General features: G+C 54.6%; 5 protein-coding genes across 5 annotated transcripts; 2 read left to right on the top strand and 3 right to left on the bottom strand.

Annotated features, from left to right (window-relative positions):
- Nucleotides 1-448: 448 nt before the first annotated feature.
- On the bottom strand, nt 449-1,265 carry PG986_006894 (uncharacterized protein; the record flags this gene model as incomplete). The annotated part of the gene is made up of 2 exons (XM_066843116.1): nt 449-920; nt 1,027-1,265. The coding sequence occupies 2 exons, from the start codon at nt 1,263-1,265 to the stop codon at nt 449-451; spliced, it is 711 nt and encodes a 236-aa protein (XP_066699228.1).
- A 947-nt stretch (nt 1,266-2,212) lies between these two features.
- PG986_006893 (uncharacterized protein) lies at nt 2,213-2,681 on the top strand (the record flags this gene model as incomplete). Its single annotated transcript, XM_066843115.1, is given in 3 exon segments — nt 2,213-2,265; nt 2,349-2,498; nt 2,516-2,681. The coding sequence occupies 3 exon segments, from the start codon at nt 2,213-2,215 to the stop codon at nt 2,679-2,681; spliced, it is 369 nt and encodes a 122-aa protein (XP_066699227.1).
- Nucleotides 2,682-3,209: 528 nt separating this feature from the next.
- PG986_006892 (uncharacterized protein) lies at nt 3,210-4,096 on the bottom strand (the record flags this gene model as incomplete). The annotated part of the gene is made up of 2 exons (XM_066843114.1): nt 3,210-3,491; nt 3,569-4,096. The coding sequence occupies 2 exons, from the start codon at nt 4,094-4,096 to the stop codon at nt 3,210-3,212; spliced, it is 810 nt and encodes a 269-aa protein (XP_066699226.1).
- Nucleotides 4,097-5,851: 1,755 nt separating this feature from the next.
- PG986_006891 (uncharacterized protein) lies at nt 5,852-8,389 on the top strand (the record flags this gene model as incomplete). Its single annotated transcript, XM_066843113.1, has 6 exons — nt 5,852-6,017; nt 6,104-6,369; nt 6,441-6,606; nt 6,673-6,889; nt 6,966-8,043; nt 8,144-8,389. 6 exons carry the CDS (start codon nt 5,852-5,854, stop codon nt 8,387-8,389), a joined length of 2,139 nt encoding a protein of 712 aa, XP_066699225.1.
- Nucleotides 8,390-8,821: 432 nt separating this feature from the next.
- PG986_006890 (uncharacterized protein) lies at nt 8,822-11,749 on the bottom strand (the record flags this gene model as incomplete). Its single annotated transcript, XM_066843112.1, has 6 exons — nt 8,822-9,150; nt 9,202-9,314; nt 9,369-9,490; nt 9,557-9,633; nt 9,686-11,339; nt 11,432-11,749. 6 exons carry the CDS (start codon nt 11,747-11,749, stop codon nt 8,822-8,824), a joined length of 2,613 nt encoding a protein of 870 aa, XP_066699224.1.
- Between the last annotated feature and the right edge of the window lie 674 nt (nt 11,750-12,423).

The raw sequence follows: 12,423 nt of genomic DNA, 5'->3' as shown, positions 1-12,423 counted from the left end.
CAAAACCGTCTATTAACAATTATAATCTGGTTATACTGTCGTCCTTTTCCACATCAGTTTACTGATGGTGTTGCGGTTGAGTTCCATTCGTTGTCGTTGACCGAGTTCCGGTCAGAGCCATTGACGAAATGCACGGTGTTAAAATATGCCGATCACTGTTAGGCTTCCTGACGTTTGGCTCTCTTCACCTCAAAATTGGGTATGCATTCGTTCAACTGCAATCTTCATAGTATTTCTTGCAGCTATTTTCATGGTGGTGGGTAAGTGTTGAATTTTTCTTTTTACCGAATAGAAAATAGGTGTTTTATATATACTTTATCTACCAAGACATTATTATCGTGACAGTCATAATAGGTCATCAAACAAACAGGTGCTCAACCTCAGTTTTGACAACCACCCTTCACCCTTCACTATATTCTCTCTCACAAGCAACGCTCTAAGCCTAGCTCTAGGCCCCAAACTGCGCTCCTAGAAACCCTATTCCCATGCCCGCCATGATCTCAGCGAGATGAGGCGGCGGGGTTTGCCTCGGCTGGGCATTGGCGGGCGCCGTGCCGACGTAAAAGTTGCCCTCGGTGCCCGTCTGGCTGCACACGCTGGGCTGCAGGTTGTAGCAGGCCTGCGACGAGAGGCTGGAGCAGACGGACGTCGCGCTCGCGATCGGGATGGTCGTGTGCGTCGGCTCGACGGTCACGCCGCCGCCGCCGGGCACGTCAATGGTGACGTGGAACCCGCCCGTCCCGCTGGCGAGGCCTGAGGTGCAGACGTCGTAGTTGCGGGAGCAGGCATCCCAGGCCCGAGAACACGCCCCCTGGTTGGAGAAGGACGTGGGGATCGCCGGGAAGTTGAACAGCGAATTGCTCACAAATGAGGGAGCTGGCGTCCCTTGCGACGCCGGTGCTGTGCCCGTGCAAATGGCGCTGTAAAACAGTTCAGAGTCAGTGACCGTGTGTGAGATGTTTTTTTGTTTTTTTTTCGGTCGCGGCGGTTGGAGAGGGTGAGACGAGAGTACAAAAGAGAGCTTACCTAGCCGGACAACATGCCGGTTGTTTGTTCTGGTCGAGGGAGCAGAGCTGGCCAAACGGGCAGCAGGTTCCCGCGAAAGCAGACCCCTGGCTGTCGCAACTATTGTAATCGGTCGGACACTGCTGCCTCCTCCCGAGGACATTGTAACTCAGCGGCGATACGTATTGAAGCTGCGCTTGCACGGGCAAGAGTGCTATCGCGGAAAAGAAAAAGCCAAGAGCGCCATGTTGGGTCCGCATTGTTATAGCAGCAACTCTAAATAATATAATACAAATAAGACAGTGGGTGATAGCGACGTCGCTCGAGCTTCGAGTCCCTGGATGTCCGGAGAGTAGATTGAAGGAGAGTCGTCTTAAGCAGGCCGGGTTGTTCAGGTAGTCAAAGGTCGGGTATCTACGACAAGGCCCTCGCTCGTATTCCAAGTTCTCGCTTAATTGCCCTTCGCGCGCGCACTACCCGGCCGGACGAGGTTGGTGGCTTGGGTGGAGCTCTGCTGCTGCGCTGTCTGGTCCTGTTGATCGAAGTAATACGAAATAACCAACCCAATTGATAGCCAGAACCGGGAAAAATATAAAAAGGACAAGACAACCCAAGACACGATCGGATCAGATCAGTCAAAGCTCAATCTTGTCAGGGTCCGGCTTGCAGCATCCTCTCACGTGTTCCTTGCTTGGGACGACAGGACGGCTATGGATTCTAGAATGATGTCAAAGGGCACCAGCCTCTTTCGTGATCGGCTGGGTCACCGAGCAACGACCAGTTCCCAGCCAGCCCGGCGGTAAAATCGTAGGTTAGTTGGGGGGGGGTAGACAGTGCAGTGGACAAAGCAAGTGGACAGCAGTGGAGGGGCACACTCAGGCACTGGCAACTGACTGGGCGCTTCTGCTCTCTGCGTACTGCACGGCACGGGCGGCCACTAGAGCCTTAGCCGCTTTAGCCCCCAGAACCAGAACAGGCCCAGAAGTCCGCTAGCAGCACAGTATGACACTGTACACACCACACCACGTGATGGGAGGATTTGAGCTGCATCACCCATTATCTAGGTTAAGGCTAGGGCGACTTCGACACCAGCATCTCGTGCATTGAACTGTGATACAGATAGTAGCTGGTCTGTGAACCGCCCTTTTTTTTCTGTTGTACTATACCAACTTTTTACCTTCTACTCCCCTGGTTTTATGGGTGCGCCATGAGTTCGTTCGGCAGTCCTGGCGGTGCGGTGTACACCGGAAAACCCATCCCGTAAGTCTGTCTAATCAGTCTCGCACGATTGCGATTTATCAACCTGCCACCGCCACCATTAATTACTAACCATAGACACATAGACCACAACGGGGAAGTTTCCCCCTGGACCACGACGGCGAGTGTAAAGAGGTGATGAGCAACTACCTCGAATGCATCAAGAAGGCCAAGGGCTTGAACGACCCTTCCTGTCGTGAGCTAGCAAAGGGCTATCTCTCGTGTCGCATGGACAAGTAAGTCCTATTCTTAGCTTCCGCGACCCTGAGGATCATGGTACTGACGGTCCTGGCCCCCGCTCAAGGAACCTGATGGCCAAGGATGAGTTCAAGAATCTGGGTTTTGCCGAGCCGAAACCCAAGACCCCCATTACGACCAAGGAACCCGAAAAGGGTGTCAAGGGCGAGCTCTTGTGGTAGTTTGAGGCAGAACAGTGCAAAACCTCATGAGTTCATGCCAGTGGTGGTAGCGCGTTGCGCTGATAGCCGTATATAGGATCGCGCATTGACTACATACTCATATATACCAAATGCCTACTGCCATTAGGTAGGGATTGGGAACTACGATTGAGATAGCAAGCATTGAATCACTTCCCGGAAGAAAACTGGCCGTGGGGCTGCGATGAGCGAATCGGCCTGTATGGGCCTGATAATCTATCTAGGCCAAAGCAATCCTTACTTCGGTTGCGTTCTGTGCGGGATGGGTTATGTGGATGCCCCCAAGTATCAGCGTCACAGGAATCACATAACCAAATAATTTACTTGCACGTATTGAGTGTCATGGCACAGAAGATAATTTTTTTTTTTGTTAATTAAAAAAAAACGGGAAAGTCCAAGTCTTATTATTTCTCGTCCAGTTCTACTGACGACAAGATGACATGTAGGTATCGTTTTCCTCCTCTATCAGAAAATAACAGAAATCAATATAAGCAGGTCTTCAAACCGTCCCTAGGCAACCCATGCAGTGGCTCTCCTCCTGTTCGCTTCCGGCGTCGTTGAATTCGATGCTGCTGCTGGCCTCGCCGCCTTTGCTTTTGCCTCCTTCGCCACCACCATCTTCATGGCCTTCGAGACGACGAACTGCGTGGCCTGGACGCCGTCCGTTTCGTCGTAACTCAGGTGCACCGCGATGTTGATACCGCGGTCGCAGACGGGATCGCCGTCGTTGCAGATGGATAAGATCTTATCGCCCATGGCCTCCAGCGCCGTGCTATCCTTGCGGGAGAAGAGCTAATGATTCTATGTCAGTTCTTGACCAAAAGAAATGAAAGAAGGGAGATCGAATAAGGATATAATAAATAACTTACACCATCGCCGTTGGCAGTGCCGGCATTGAACGGCTTGCCGTCTACACGACTGGGGTCCCCGATGAGGAGGATCCCCACCACGTCCGTCGTGGAAAGGGGCTGCGCCGCGTTATCCACGGGCGTCGTGGCGTTGGACAGGACGTCGGCGATGACCTGGGCGCCCTGGGAGTAGCCCATCAGCACCACGGGCGCGCCCGGGCAGGCGGCGGCGTAGGACCGCATCAGGGCCGTCAGGGCCACCACCCCTTCCTGCTCGGAGCCCAAGTAGTCCGGGATCAGGCGGGCCGGGTAGTCGACCGACGTCAGCGTCGTCCCGGGCACTTGGTTCGTGGCGTTGGCGGCGATGGGCGCCAGCAGCCGGCCTGGGCCTGGGTCCTCGGTCGACCCGCGCACCGCGATCAGGCCGACTCCTTTGCCCGACGGGCAGGTGATGCGCGTTCGCGCCGCGCCGGTGCTGACGGACTGGGCTTGCGATAGGGAGCCGAAGAGGAGGGCGAGGCAGGCGGCGGGTATGGCCTGGAACCGCATCTTCTCGGTTTTTGTTTTCCTCTCTTTCTTTCTTTCTTTCTTTCTTTCTTTCGAACTTTCGAACTTTCGAACTTTCTTTCGAATAGTCTGGCCAAGCCACAAGAAGTTTCGTTCGCTCGTTTCGTTTGGAGGCGATTTTGACGGCGGACTGTTCTTCGCTACGGGCTTCCCGTTTCCACCACTTATCCGAAAAGCTGCTACTCGCGAACGATAATGAGCCAGCCCAAAGTATTATTGAAAATCGACGGGTGCCAAATGCCCGTTCTAATTACTAAAGAAGATGGGGGAAGAGAAGAATAGCGTCCAACACTGCCACCCAGGGTTTGCGATCAGACCTGCTGCAAAGAAAGTAATAAAGAAAAAGAAGGGATACGGAAAAAGAGAACGACAGCAACAAGGTAACAGACACGAATCCGTGGGGGCCACGGACTCTACTTGTATCCCATTATGAGGGTTAGAGGGTTGGACTATAGAGACGTTTCTCTATAGAGGGCAGAGAGTTTCAAGCGCCACTGAGACGGGCGCAGTCGCATTACGGGGCCAATAGCAGAGCCTCATAAGGGGTCCTCCTGTCCATCACGGGCTATGACACCAGCGAACCCTGGCCCGATGGTGCGTTTCGAAACGCTGCATCACGGCATTCCCACAATTCGATGCGCCGAATTGCCATTCTGGGTGGGCTGTTGTTGGCAGGAACGAAATGACAAATTATATGCGACTGCCATCTGGTGCATCTGATTCGATCAATCTGATCATGTAGTTTTATTGTTTGCCCACTTTGGTGTTTGCTTGCGGCGGCCATTCCATACAGGATATAGCGAGTAGCTAGCAGCTAGAGCCGAGTACGCGCTTCGGAATATTGGAAACGAAGGAAAAAAGAGCACAAGCCAAGCGGTTTGAAATGAGCTCGTCACGCATAGACTCGTACCCTGTGGGATGTTGAGATGATGGATGGGGCGAACCTGGCGCTTGAAGGAAATATCACGGCCCATTCGTTGACGTGCCCGAGTCTGGCAGTGACGGCCATGCGCCAGGGCTCCTGAAACAAGCCTGGATTCTCACCGACAGTGCATTGGGAACATTGAACCCTGCGTGGCAGAATGCGTGGAGGCTCAGTTAGGCTTTCGAGATAGAGTTTGCCCTAGATCCCGGTTTTCCAGAAGAGGACATGGCTCTCAAAAGCATGTGGCTTGGCGCAGTTGTTGCAGAATATCTATCTGCCTTGTTCGGCGAGGTAACATCCCAAAGTTTGCTCTCTGACAGATCTGCCCGTACCGAGGCAGCTAAAAAAAAAAAAGTCCAAGGTAAAGAAAGTAAGTGGAGACGGAACCGTGCTATCCGTCGCATGCCGACAACCTCCAAGCTGGACAGTGAACACACCTCGATTCGGCTTGTCACGGGAATAACCAGGACTTAACCTCCAGCATGTTAGTCGACGGGTACCACGCTGCCAGGCACTGCTGGCCTAGCGCCGGCCTCCCTGGGGAGCGAGGGAGAGCTCAGCTGCTGTGCATAGAAACCACGGCGGCGGTCCTGAGCCGAACGTCGGCCCTCGAAGCACCGCCTTACTTGGATCCAGGTCAGAAAAGTAGCTGCAGTGCCGAGGACAAACATGACGATACTCCTTGCATTGCCCATGATTGTACTTAAAAACTTGTGACGACCGAAATCTTTCGTTGCATGTAGAGTAGACATACATTTGAGACATTTAATACATCCTCCAGCTGCACAACCCCCCTTCAAATCGTTTTACCGATGCTCGCCCGTCCTGCCCTGCGTGAGACTCGGTTGCCGAGGTTGAGCGCCGCCGCGTGCCGGAGCTCCTTCGGCACCACATCCGTGAACCGCACCAAGTACGATGCCACCCTGAAGAACCTCATGATCGGGAAACATACACGCGCCATATTTCAAGGCTTTACGGGTAAGTACACGGGCAGCCGAGTTAGCTGGCTAATACCCGCCCACTCACTAATACGCCGACTTACCTAGCTAACCCCCTCCTCGCAGGCAGACAAGCCACGGCCAATGTCAAGGAATCCATAGCATGGGGCACCAACATCGTCGGAGGCGTGACGCCCGGCCGCGGAGGCGAGCACCTGGGCCTTCCGGTCCTTCCGTCGGTCAAGAAGGCGGTCGAGGTGCTGAAGCCCGATGCGACGGGAATCTACGTGGCCGCACACCAGGCACCGGCAGCCATAGAAGAAGCCATTGAAGCTGAAGTGCCGCTGATCGTCGCGGTGGCGGAGCACATTCCCTTGCACGATATTTTGCGGGTAATGAGACCAAGGACCTCCTCCTGTGTATATAGTAAAGGGGCGTGTGCATGCTAATCAGAACGAGACAGATTCACTCGATGCTCAAGACCCAGTCGGCTTCTAGATTAGTAGGCGCAAACTCACCCGGCATCATCTCCTCAGTCGGCAAGTGCCGCATAGGCTTTCAACCGCTACCTTGCTTCGAGCCCGGCAAGGTCGGCATTGTGGCCAAATCGGGCACGCTCAGTTACGAGGGTAAGTCTTCCATACCACTTGGTGTAGCATGGAGGCTCAACCCTGCTCACACGATGAGGTGAAAAGCGGCTGCATCGACACTTCGCGCCGGCCTTGGTCAGAGCCTCTGCATTGGCGTCGGCGGCGATACCTTATCCGGCACAGGCCTGGTAGACGGTTTGAAGATCCTAGTCGAAGATGAAGAGACCGAGGCTATTGCCATCTGTGGCGAGATAGGGGGTTTCGCGGAGATGGAGGCTGCCGAGTGGATTCAAGAGTATCGCTCCAGGACGGGGAATCCAAAGTGAGTACATTCCCCTTCTTCCTGCCTACTTAGGTGTAAAACGTGGATTAGGACTAACGAGTAATTGAATTGACAGGCCTATCGCTGCCGTGGTAGCAGGCGTCAATACTGTTCCTGGCCGGGTGATGGGCCACGCGGGAGCGTTTGCTCTGCCGGGGGAGCCGGACGCCTCGGCCAAAGTCAGAGTCCTTGAAGAGGCCGGTGTCGTTGTGATCAACCACCCTTCGCGGTTCGGGCCGGTGCTCAAGACGCTCCTGGATGGAAGCCAGACCCAGAGCGGGCATGGGATCGCTTCATTAAGGGCGACGGCGGCCATGCAGCAGCGGAGAACCCTTCACACGTTCGCGACTAAGAGGCCCTTGCCTCGCGCATGGCACCAAAAGGTAATGCTTAGGCAAGGGACGGCAGAGAGCAGGAGAAAGCTCTATCTAGACCGAGACGTGGCTCTCAATCTACTGCGCCAGCAAGGTATCAACGTATCCGAGACCCTCGACAACGTGTCCGACAGCGCGGAACGTCTGCTAGCCGTCTCCATCAACCGGGCCACCAGCAGCCCCTGCATCATCGCCTCTCCCACCACCGGCGATACCGACGAGGCCGCCAGGAGCTTTGATTTCGACTACCCCGTTCGAGGCGTGCCTGACTTGTCCCCCATAATGCCCGATATACTCAAGACCCTGAACCTCGGCGAAGGCTCTCTGGCCACCCTGTCAACGCTCATCCACCAGCTCGTCGACCTCTTCACAAGCAAAGAGGCCTTCCTCCTCCAAACCCACATCACCGCCCCCGCCCCGGACCACAAGACGGTCCAGATCACGCGCGCCCACCTCGGCTTCGACGACGCCGCGCACCGCAGCGGGAAACGGCAAGACGACATCCACGCGCTGCGGGATACCAGTCTCGAAGACGCGGCCGAAGTGTCGGCCGAGCCCGACGGCATCGTCTACATCAAGCTGGGCGGCGACCAGCCCGGCACCGACGAGAGCCACAACATCGGCACGCTGGCCAACGGCGCGGGCCTCGCCATGAACACGGTGGACGCGCTCGCCGACGCCGGGGGCAAGGCCGCCAACTTCCTGGACACGGGCGGCAAGGCGACGAGCGAGACGGTGAAGCGGAGTTTCGAGGTCATACTCCGGGACGAGCGGGTCAAGGTACGTCAGGAAACAACCCCCACCACACCACCATGACCATCACTGCCAAGACTTCGCCTCCCCTTTCTGAATTTCCTTGCTGATACAATTGCATTGCTAGTGCATCTTCGTCAACATCTTCGGCGGCCTGACCCTCGGCGACATGATTGCGCGGGGCATCGTGCTGGCGTTCCGGGACCTGGAGGAGCGACTGGCGACGATCCCCGTCGTGGTGCGGATCCGGGGTACCAACGAGGCGGAGGGACAGAAGATCATCGCTGACAGCGGGCTATCGGGCTTGTACGCCTTCGACGACTTCGACAAGGCGGCAGCCAAGGCGGTAGAACTGACCAAGCAAAGTTCTTAGGTGATGACGATGCTGGAGAGAGAGAGAGAGAGAGACGTATGAAAGAGAGACACACCTTGTTGTTCAGTAAGTATCCGAGTCGAGTTCATGCTAGCACGCGTCATGGCTTAAGATTATACATCCCGCTTTTCCAATCTAGAGACATGCATTATGGATTTTATATTGGGCCACGTAGAAAGACGAAGCGACGCGAGATGGTAACTACTGACCTCGGTTAGGTTGATTACCGGGTCATACATAGCAAAGGTCTAGCCAGACGCCCAGCTTCGTTACTGTTGCTGTAACTAGGTAGCTTCTCTTCTCTACGACGCGCCCCTTTTGACGAAGCAAAGTAAACTCCCCCGCCTCCAAGCCTCTTGGGAAATTAGCGATGTTTGTTATACAATACAGACACCTCTATTAAGATACCGAACGTGTCGTGTTTTCCTTTCTTCATCGCTTGACGCTCCACAGCTCTCTCGACCACCCCAGCTCCCTCATCTTCTTGCTGCTGGCGCCAACGCCGCCCTTCTTGTCGGCCGCGCTGACGGCGAGGGCTTTGCTGCAGTTCGCGAAGCCCTCGACCAGCTCCTTCATCCGGCCACTCCTCATCAGGACGGACGCGATATCCGAGTCCTTTTCTGCGATGGTGGCGGCGAGTTCCATGCACTCGAGCAGGTTCTCCCTGCTCAAGTTGGTGCCCGCGAAGTGCAGGACACTCACGTAGCCCAGGACGGTTTCGGGCAGATACATGTCCCGGAGAATCTCAAAGTCTTCTTCGTCTACAAGTGCGTTAGATATGAACGACCCCTCATAATCATCAAGAGACTTACCATCGATGGACTCCCTCAGCCAACCCCGGAGACATGGCTCCACAAAGCTCTTGATTTGCTTAATCTCCTGGCCAATGTGTACCCAGAACTCCCGGTTCATCTTACTCGTCGGGCTAAAATAAAGGGTCAGTGGAATGCCATCTTCAGTGTTGGGCTCGAAGACTTACTCTTGGGCAATCTCTTGGCTGGAGGCGACAGTTTCCATAGAGTCGAGAACGCGGATCATGCACTCCAGCTCAAGGTAGTTCCTGGCCGTCACCATGTCCCGCGGACCTTCGTAGCCTTCATCCTCCATAGGGATGTTAGCATCGAAGTCTGAGAACCATGATAAATTAGTATCATCCGCTATGGTCACACCAGCCTTGGCTCTGAAGATGTCCGCGCATCTAACGCGTTCAGAGAGAGCACGCGCTGCGTGCAGGTTGTACGATTCTGTTTGCAGGTCAGTAAAGAAGATCCCCAGGAAAGGTGTGATATGTCATACTTAAGAAACGTTTGTAGATCGCGACTCCCATAGCCAAGATCTCATCACCTAGCCCGTCGACAAGCATCATCCACTCAAGTGATTGGATTAATTGCTCATCCACTTGATCCAGCACGTCAGGCATTTCTCCGAAGAAGTCTGGTTTCAAGCGCCTGCCATATTTGAGGGAAGGCACTTCGTCCAGGAACATGTTGAGGGCGCCAGACCTGAGTTCATTGCCGGTTTCGGGATACTCCTTAAGGAGAGACCTAGGTTGGAATATGACGAACTCAGCAATGTCCATTCCAATCTTCTCCATGATGGACAAGATAGTTCTCCGTTCCTCTTCGTCGGTTATCATGCTGACATTACGGCTAAGTGTGAAGAATGCTCTCTCGCCTTGGATCTTGGCGCAATAGATGGGGATGAGCTCGACTAGGTTGTGCAGCCGCAACGCGCTAACATATGCGGCCAGCACATTTTCTTGTGCGCTTCTCAAGTCTTGCTTGAGTGTGTTACCGCCTTGCAGTTCTTCCAAGTTTGAAATCAGAAGAAACGCGTGTACCAAAACTCGAAGTCCGTTGGGCTGGGGAAGCGAGAAGTATTTGTCGTCGTCCAGCTTGAACTGCGATTGGCTGAAGTCAGGTATGAGGGCCGAGGTACCTTCCTTGTTCGCATGACGACCTAGTGCCAAGCCGTTGTCGTACGCATACTGGCTGACAGAATCAGAGATGACAGCGCCCTGGAGAGCTTTGATGGGATCTCGGGCTTCCTCCGAGGTTTTCGGGTTGGTCTCGAGGTATTGAACAACGCGCTCCCCTATGGGCGCGCCATCGCCGTGAAACTGGAGTGCGTTGAACGCTGGAAGTGACTGTGTAGCAGCTTGGACAGCCTCCGGAGAAGAGCGCGTGGCCACGTAGCTGTCGAACTGGGATCGTAGCAACGCATTATAGTGCGCGAAAACAAAGTCATCCCAGGTCTCGCATACCTTCTCCACGCTCGGAATGTCTCCAGAAAGGATGCCGTATACCGCACGTTCAAAGTCGTCGGTACCGCCGTTGCGCGCCAAGGCATAACACGTACGTCGCCAAAGCAAGGTTGCAAGCGGATTTGAAACAGTGCGCTCGCCCTCGCTGTCCTTTGACAAGGGCATGGCCGACATACTGACGGCGCGCCAAACCTCGGTCCTTTCTACACACCAGTCGCGAATCTCAGACATGCTCCTGCCCCTGCGGAGCAGCTCGTAGCATCCGAGCCAGATAGCGCGCTCAAAGTACTCATCTTGAGGTTCAAGCTTCCGGTTCTGTCTTGTAACCACGTCGGGGTCAAGCTGAGTGACCAGAGGGTCGGTCTTCGTGATGTTACGATGGTCCTCGGTCATACGTGCGGCGTTGGGGTCCAGGGGTCCAATGTAGCCTTGCATCTGCTTCGTCATCTTGATGGCGGTCCGTGTATGAAGCCACCCGTATGCCACGATGTCGCCCCGTTCCGCCTTCGTCTGATATTCGCGAACCATCTCATCGATGTCGATGCTCGTCTCATCTGAAAACTCCTGCATACACTCCATGATGGCCTTCCTCTCCTGTGCCGTAGAATCCGACGCCAAGAACTCTTCCCATAGCTGAGAGCTGTCCTGGAATTTGGTCATGTCTCGGCGCTTTAGTTGGGGGCCTTCCTCTCCGGGTATCTCAGAGGGAGCAATCGCCGTAACAAGTCCCATGTTTGTTTCTCGAGCTCCCAATGCTGTAGTTCTTCATCGATACGAACATTTTCAGCTTCGTCGACATCCATCGAGTCTTGGCTGGACTCGTCGAGGGATCTTTGCCGCGAAGAAAGAGCGTACCGGCTGCTTTCGCGCAGAGTGGTAACTTTCTCGGTCGCAATGTCATGATACCTGTTGACTAGCTTGATGACATCGGCACGCTTCTCCGTATGATTCCTGGGACCTCTCGAGATGGAGTCGAGGGCTTTTGCAAATCGCTCGGCGTCGAGAGCAAACCGAATCTGTGCCTGGGACTCGGCAGGAATGTCGGCTTCCATCTCATCATCCATTCCAAACAGATCAGGATCGTGGTCGTCGGCCATGGCGAAAGTTTATGGTGCAATCGCAGACCAGAATGCGAAGGGATTGAAGGGTTGGGTGCGCTCCGGAGGCGATGTCGCGAGGTCGTCGGGTCTTGATGCCAGAACGATGAAAGCGCAGCGATTTTGCAGCTTGTATTGAGACGAATTCTAGAGGACGATTTGCCGGTTGGGCATCGTCAATCAGGCGTTCGAAAAGGTCATGCAACGGTTCGCGACGATCTGACTCGACTAGAGAGGGAATGTGTTGTAGAGGTTGAGAATCGAATGAGCCGGTTCAGTTGATTAGATCGGGGTGGTGGTTGGCAGGATGTTGGGAGGGCATCGCCAAACAAACAATTGGATTCTGCAGCCGCTGGATCAACACAGTGGTCGGCTCTTTGCACCCAAAAATGCGGTAGCACCAAATCCACGCGACGGCCACCGCAGCGCGTCTACCGCATTAGCTGCTTGCTGTAGCTGTAGGCTGTAGGCTGTAGCCACTACAGAGCCACTGGCAGACTGGCATTCCACCATTTAGGCGCGCTAAGCGAGATCCTGGGGCGCTTTCAGAGCTTGTGTGGGGCAGGCGGAGCCGCAGCTTGCCCAAGCTCCTGCGGCTGGGTTGGACACGACCGTACATAAATCTCTGCGCCGGGCCTTCTTTTCTAACCTTTCTTCTCTTCTTTTCAACATAA

Source organism: Apiospora aurea (assembly GCF_038362705.1).
Source record: "Apiospora aurea strain CBS 24483 chromosome Unknown utg000005l_segment0_segment0, whole genome shotgun sequence".
Taxonomy (NCBI): domain Eukaryota; kingdom Fungi; phylum Ascomycota; class Sordariomycetes; order Amphisphaeriales; family Apiosporaceae; genus Apiospora; species Apiospora aurea.
The sequence above is the reverse complement of the archived record's forward strand: the minus strand, read 5'-3'. Positions and strand labels throughout refer to the sequence as shown.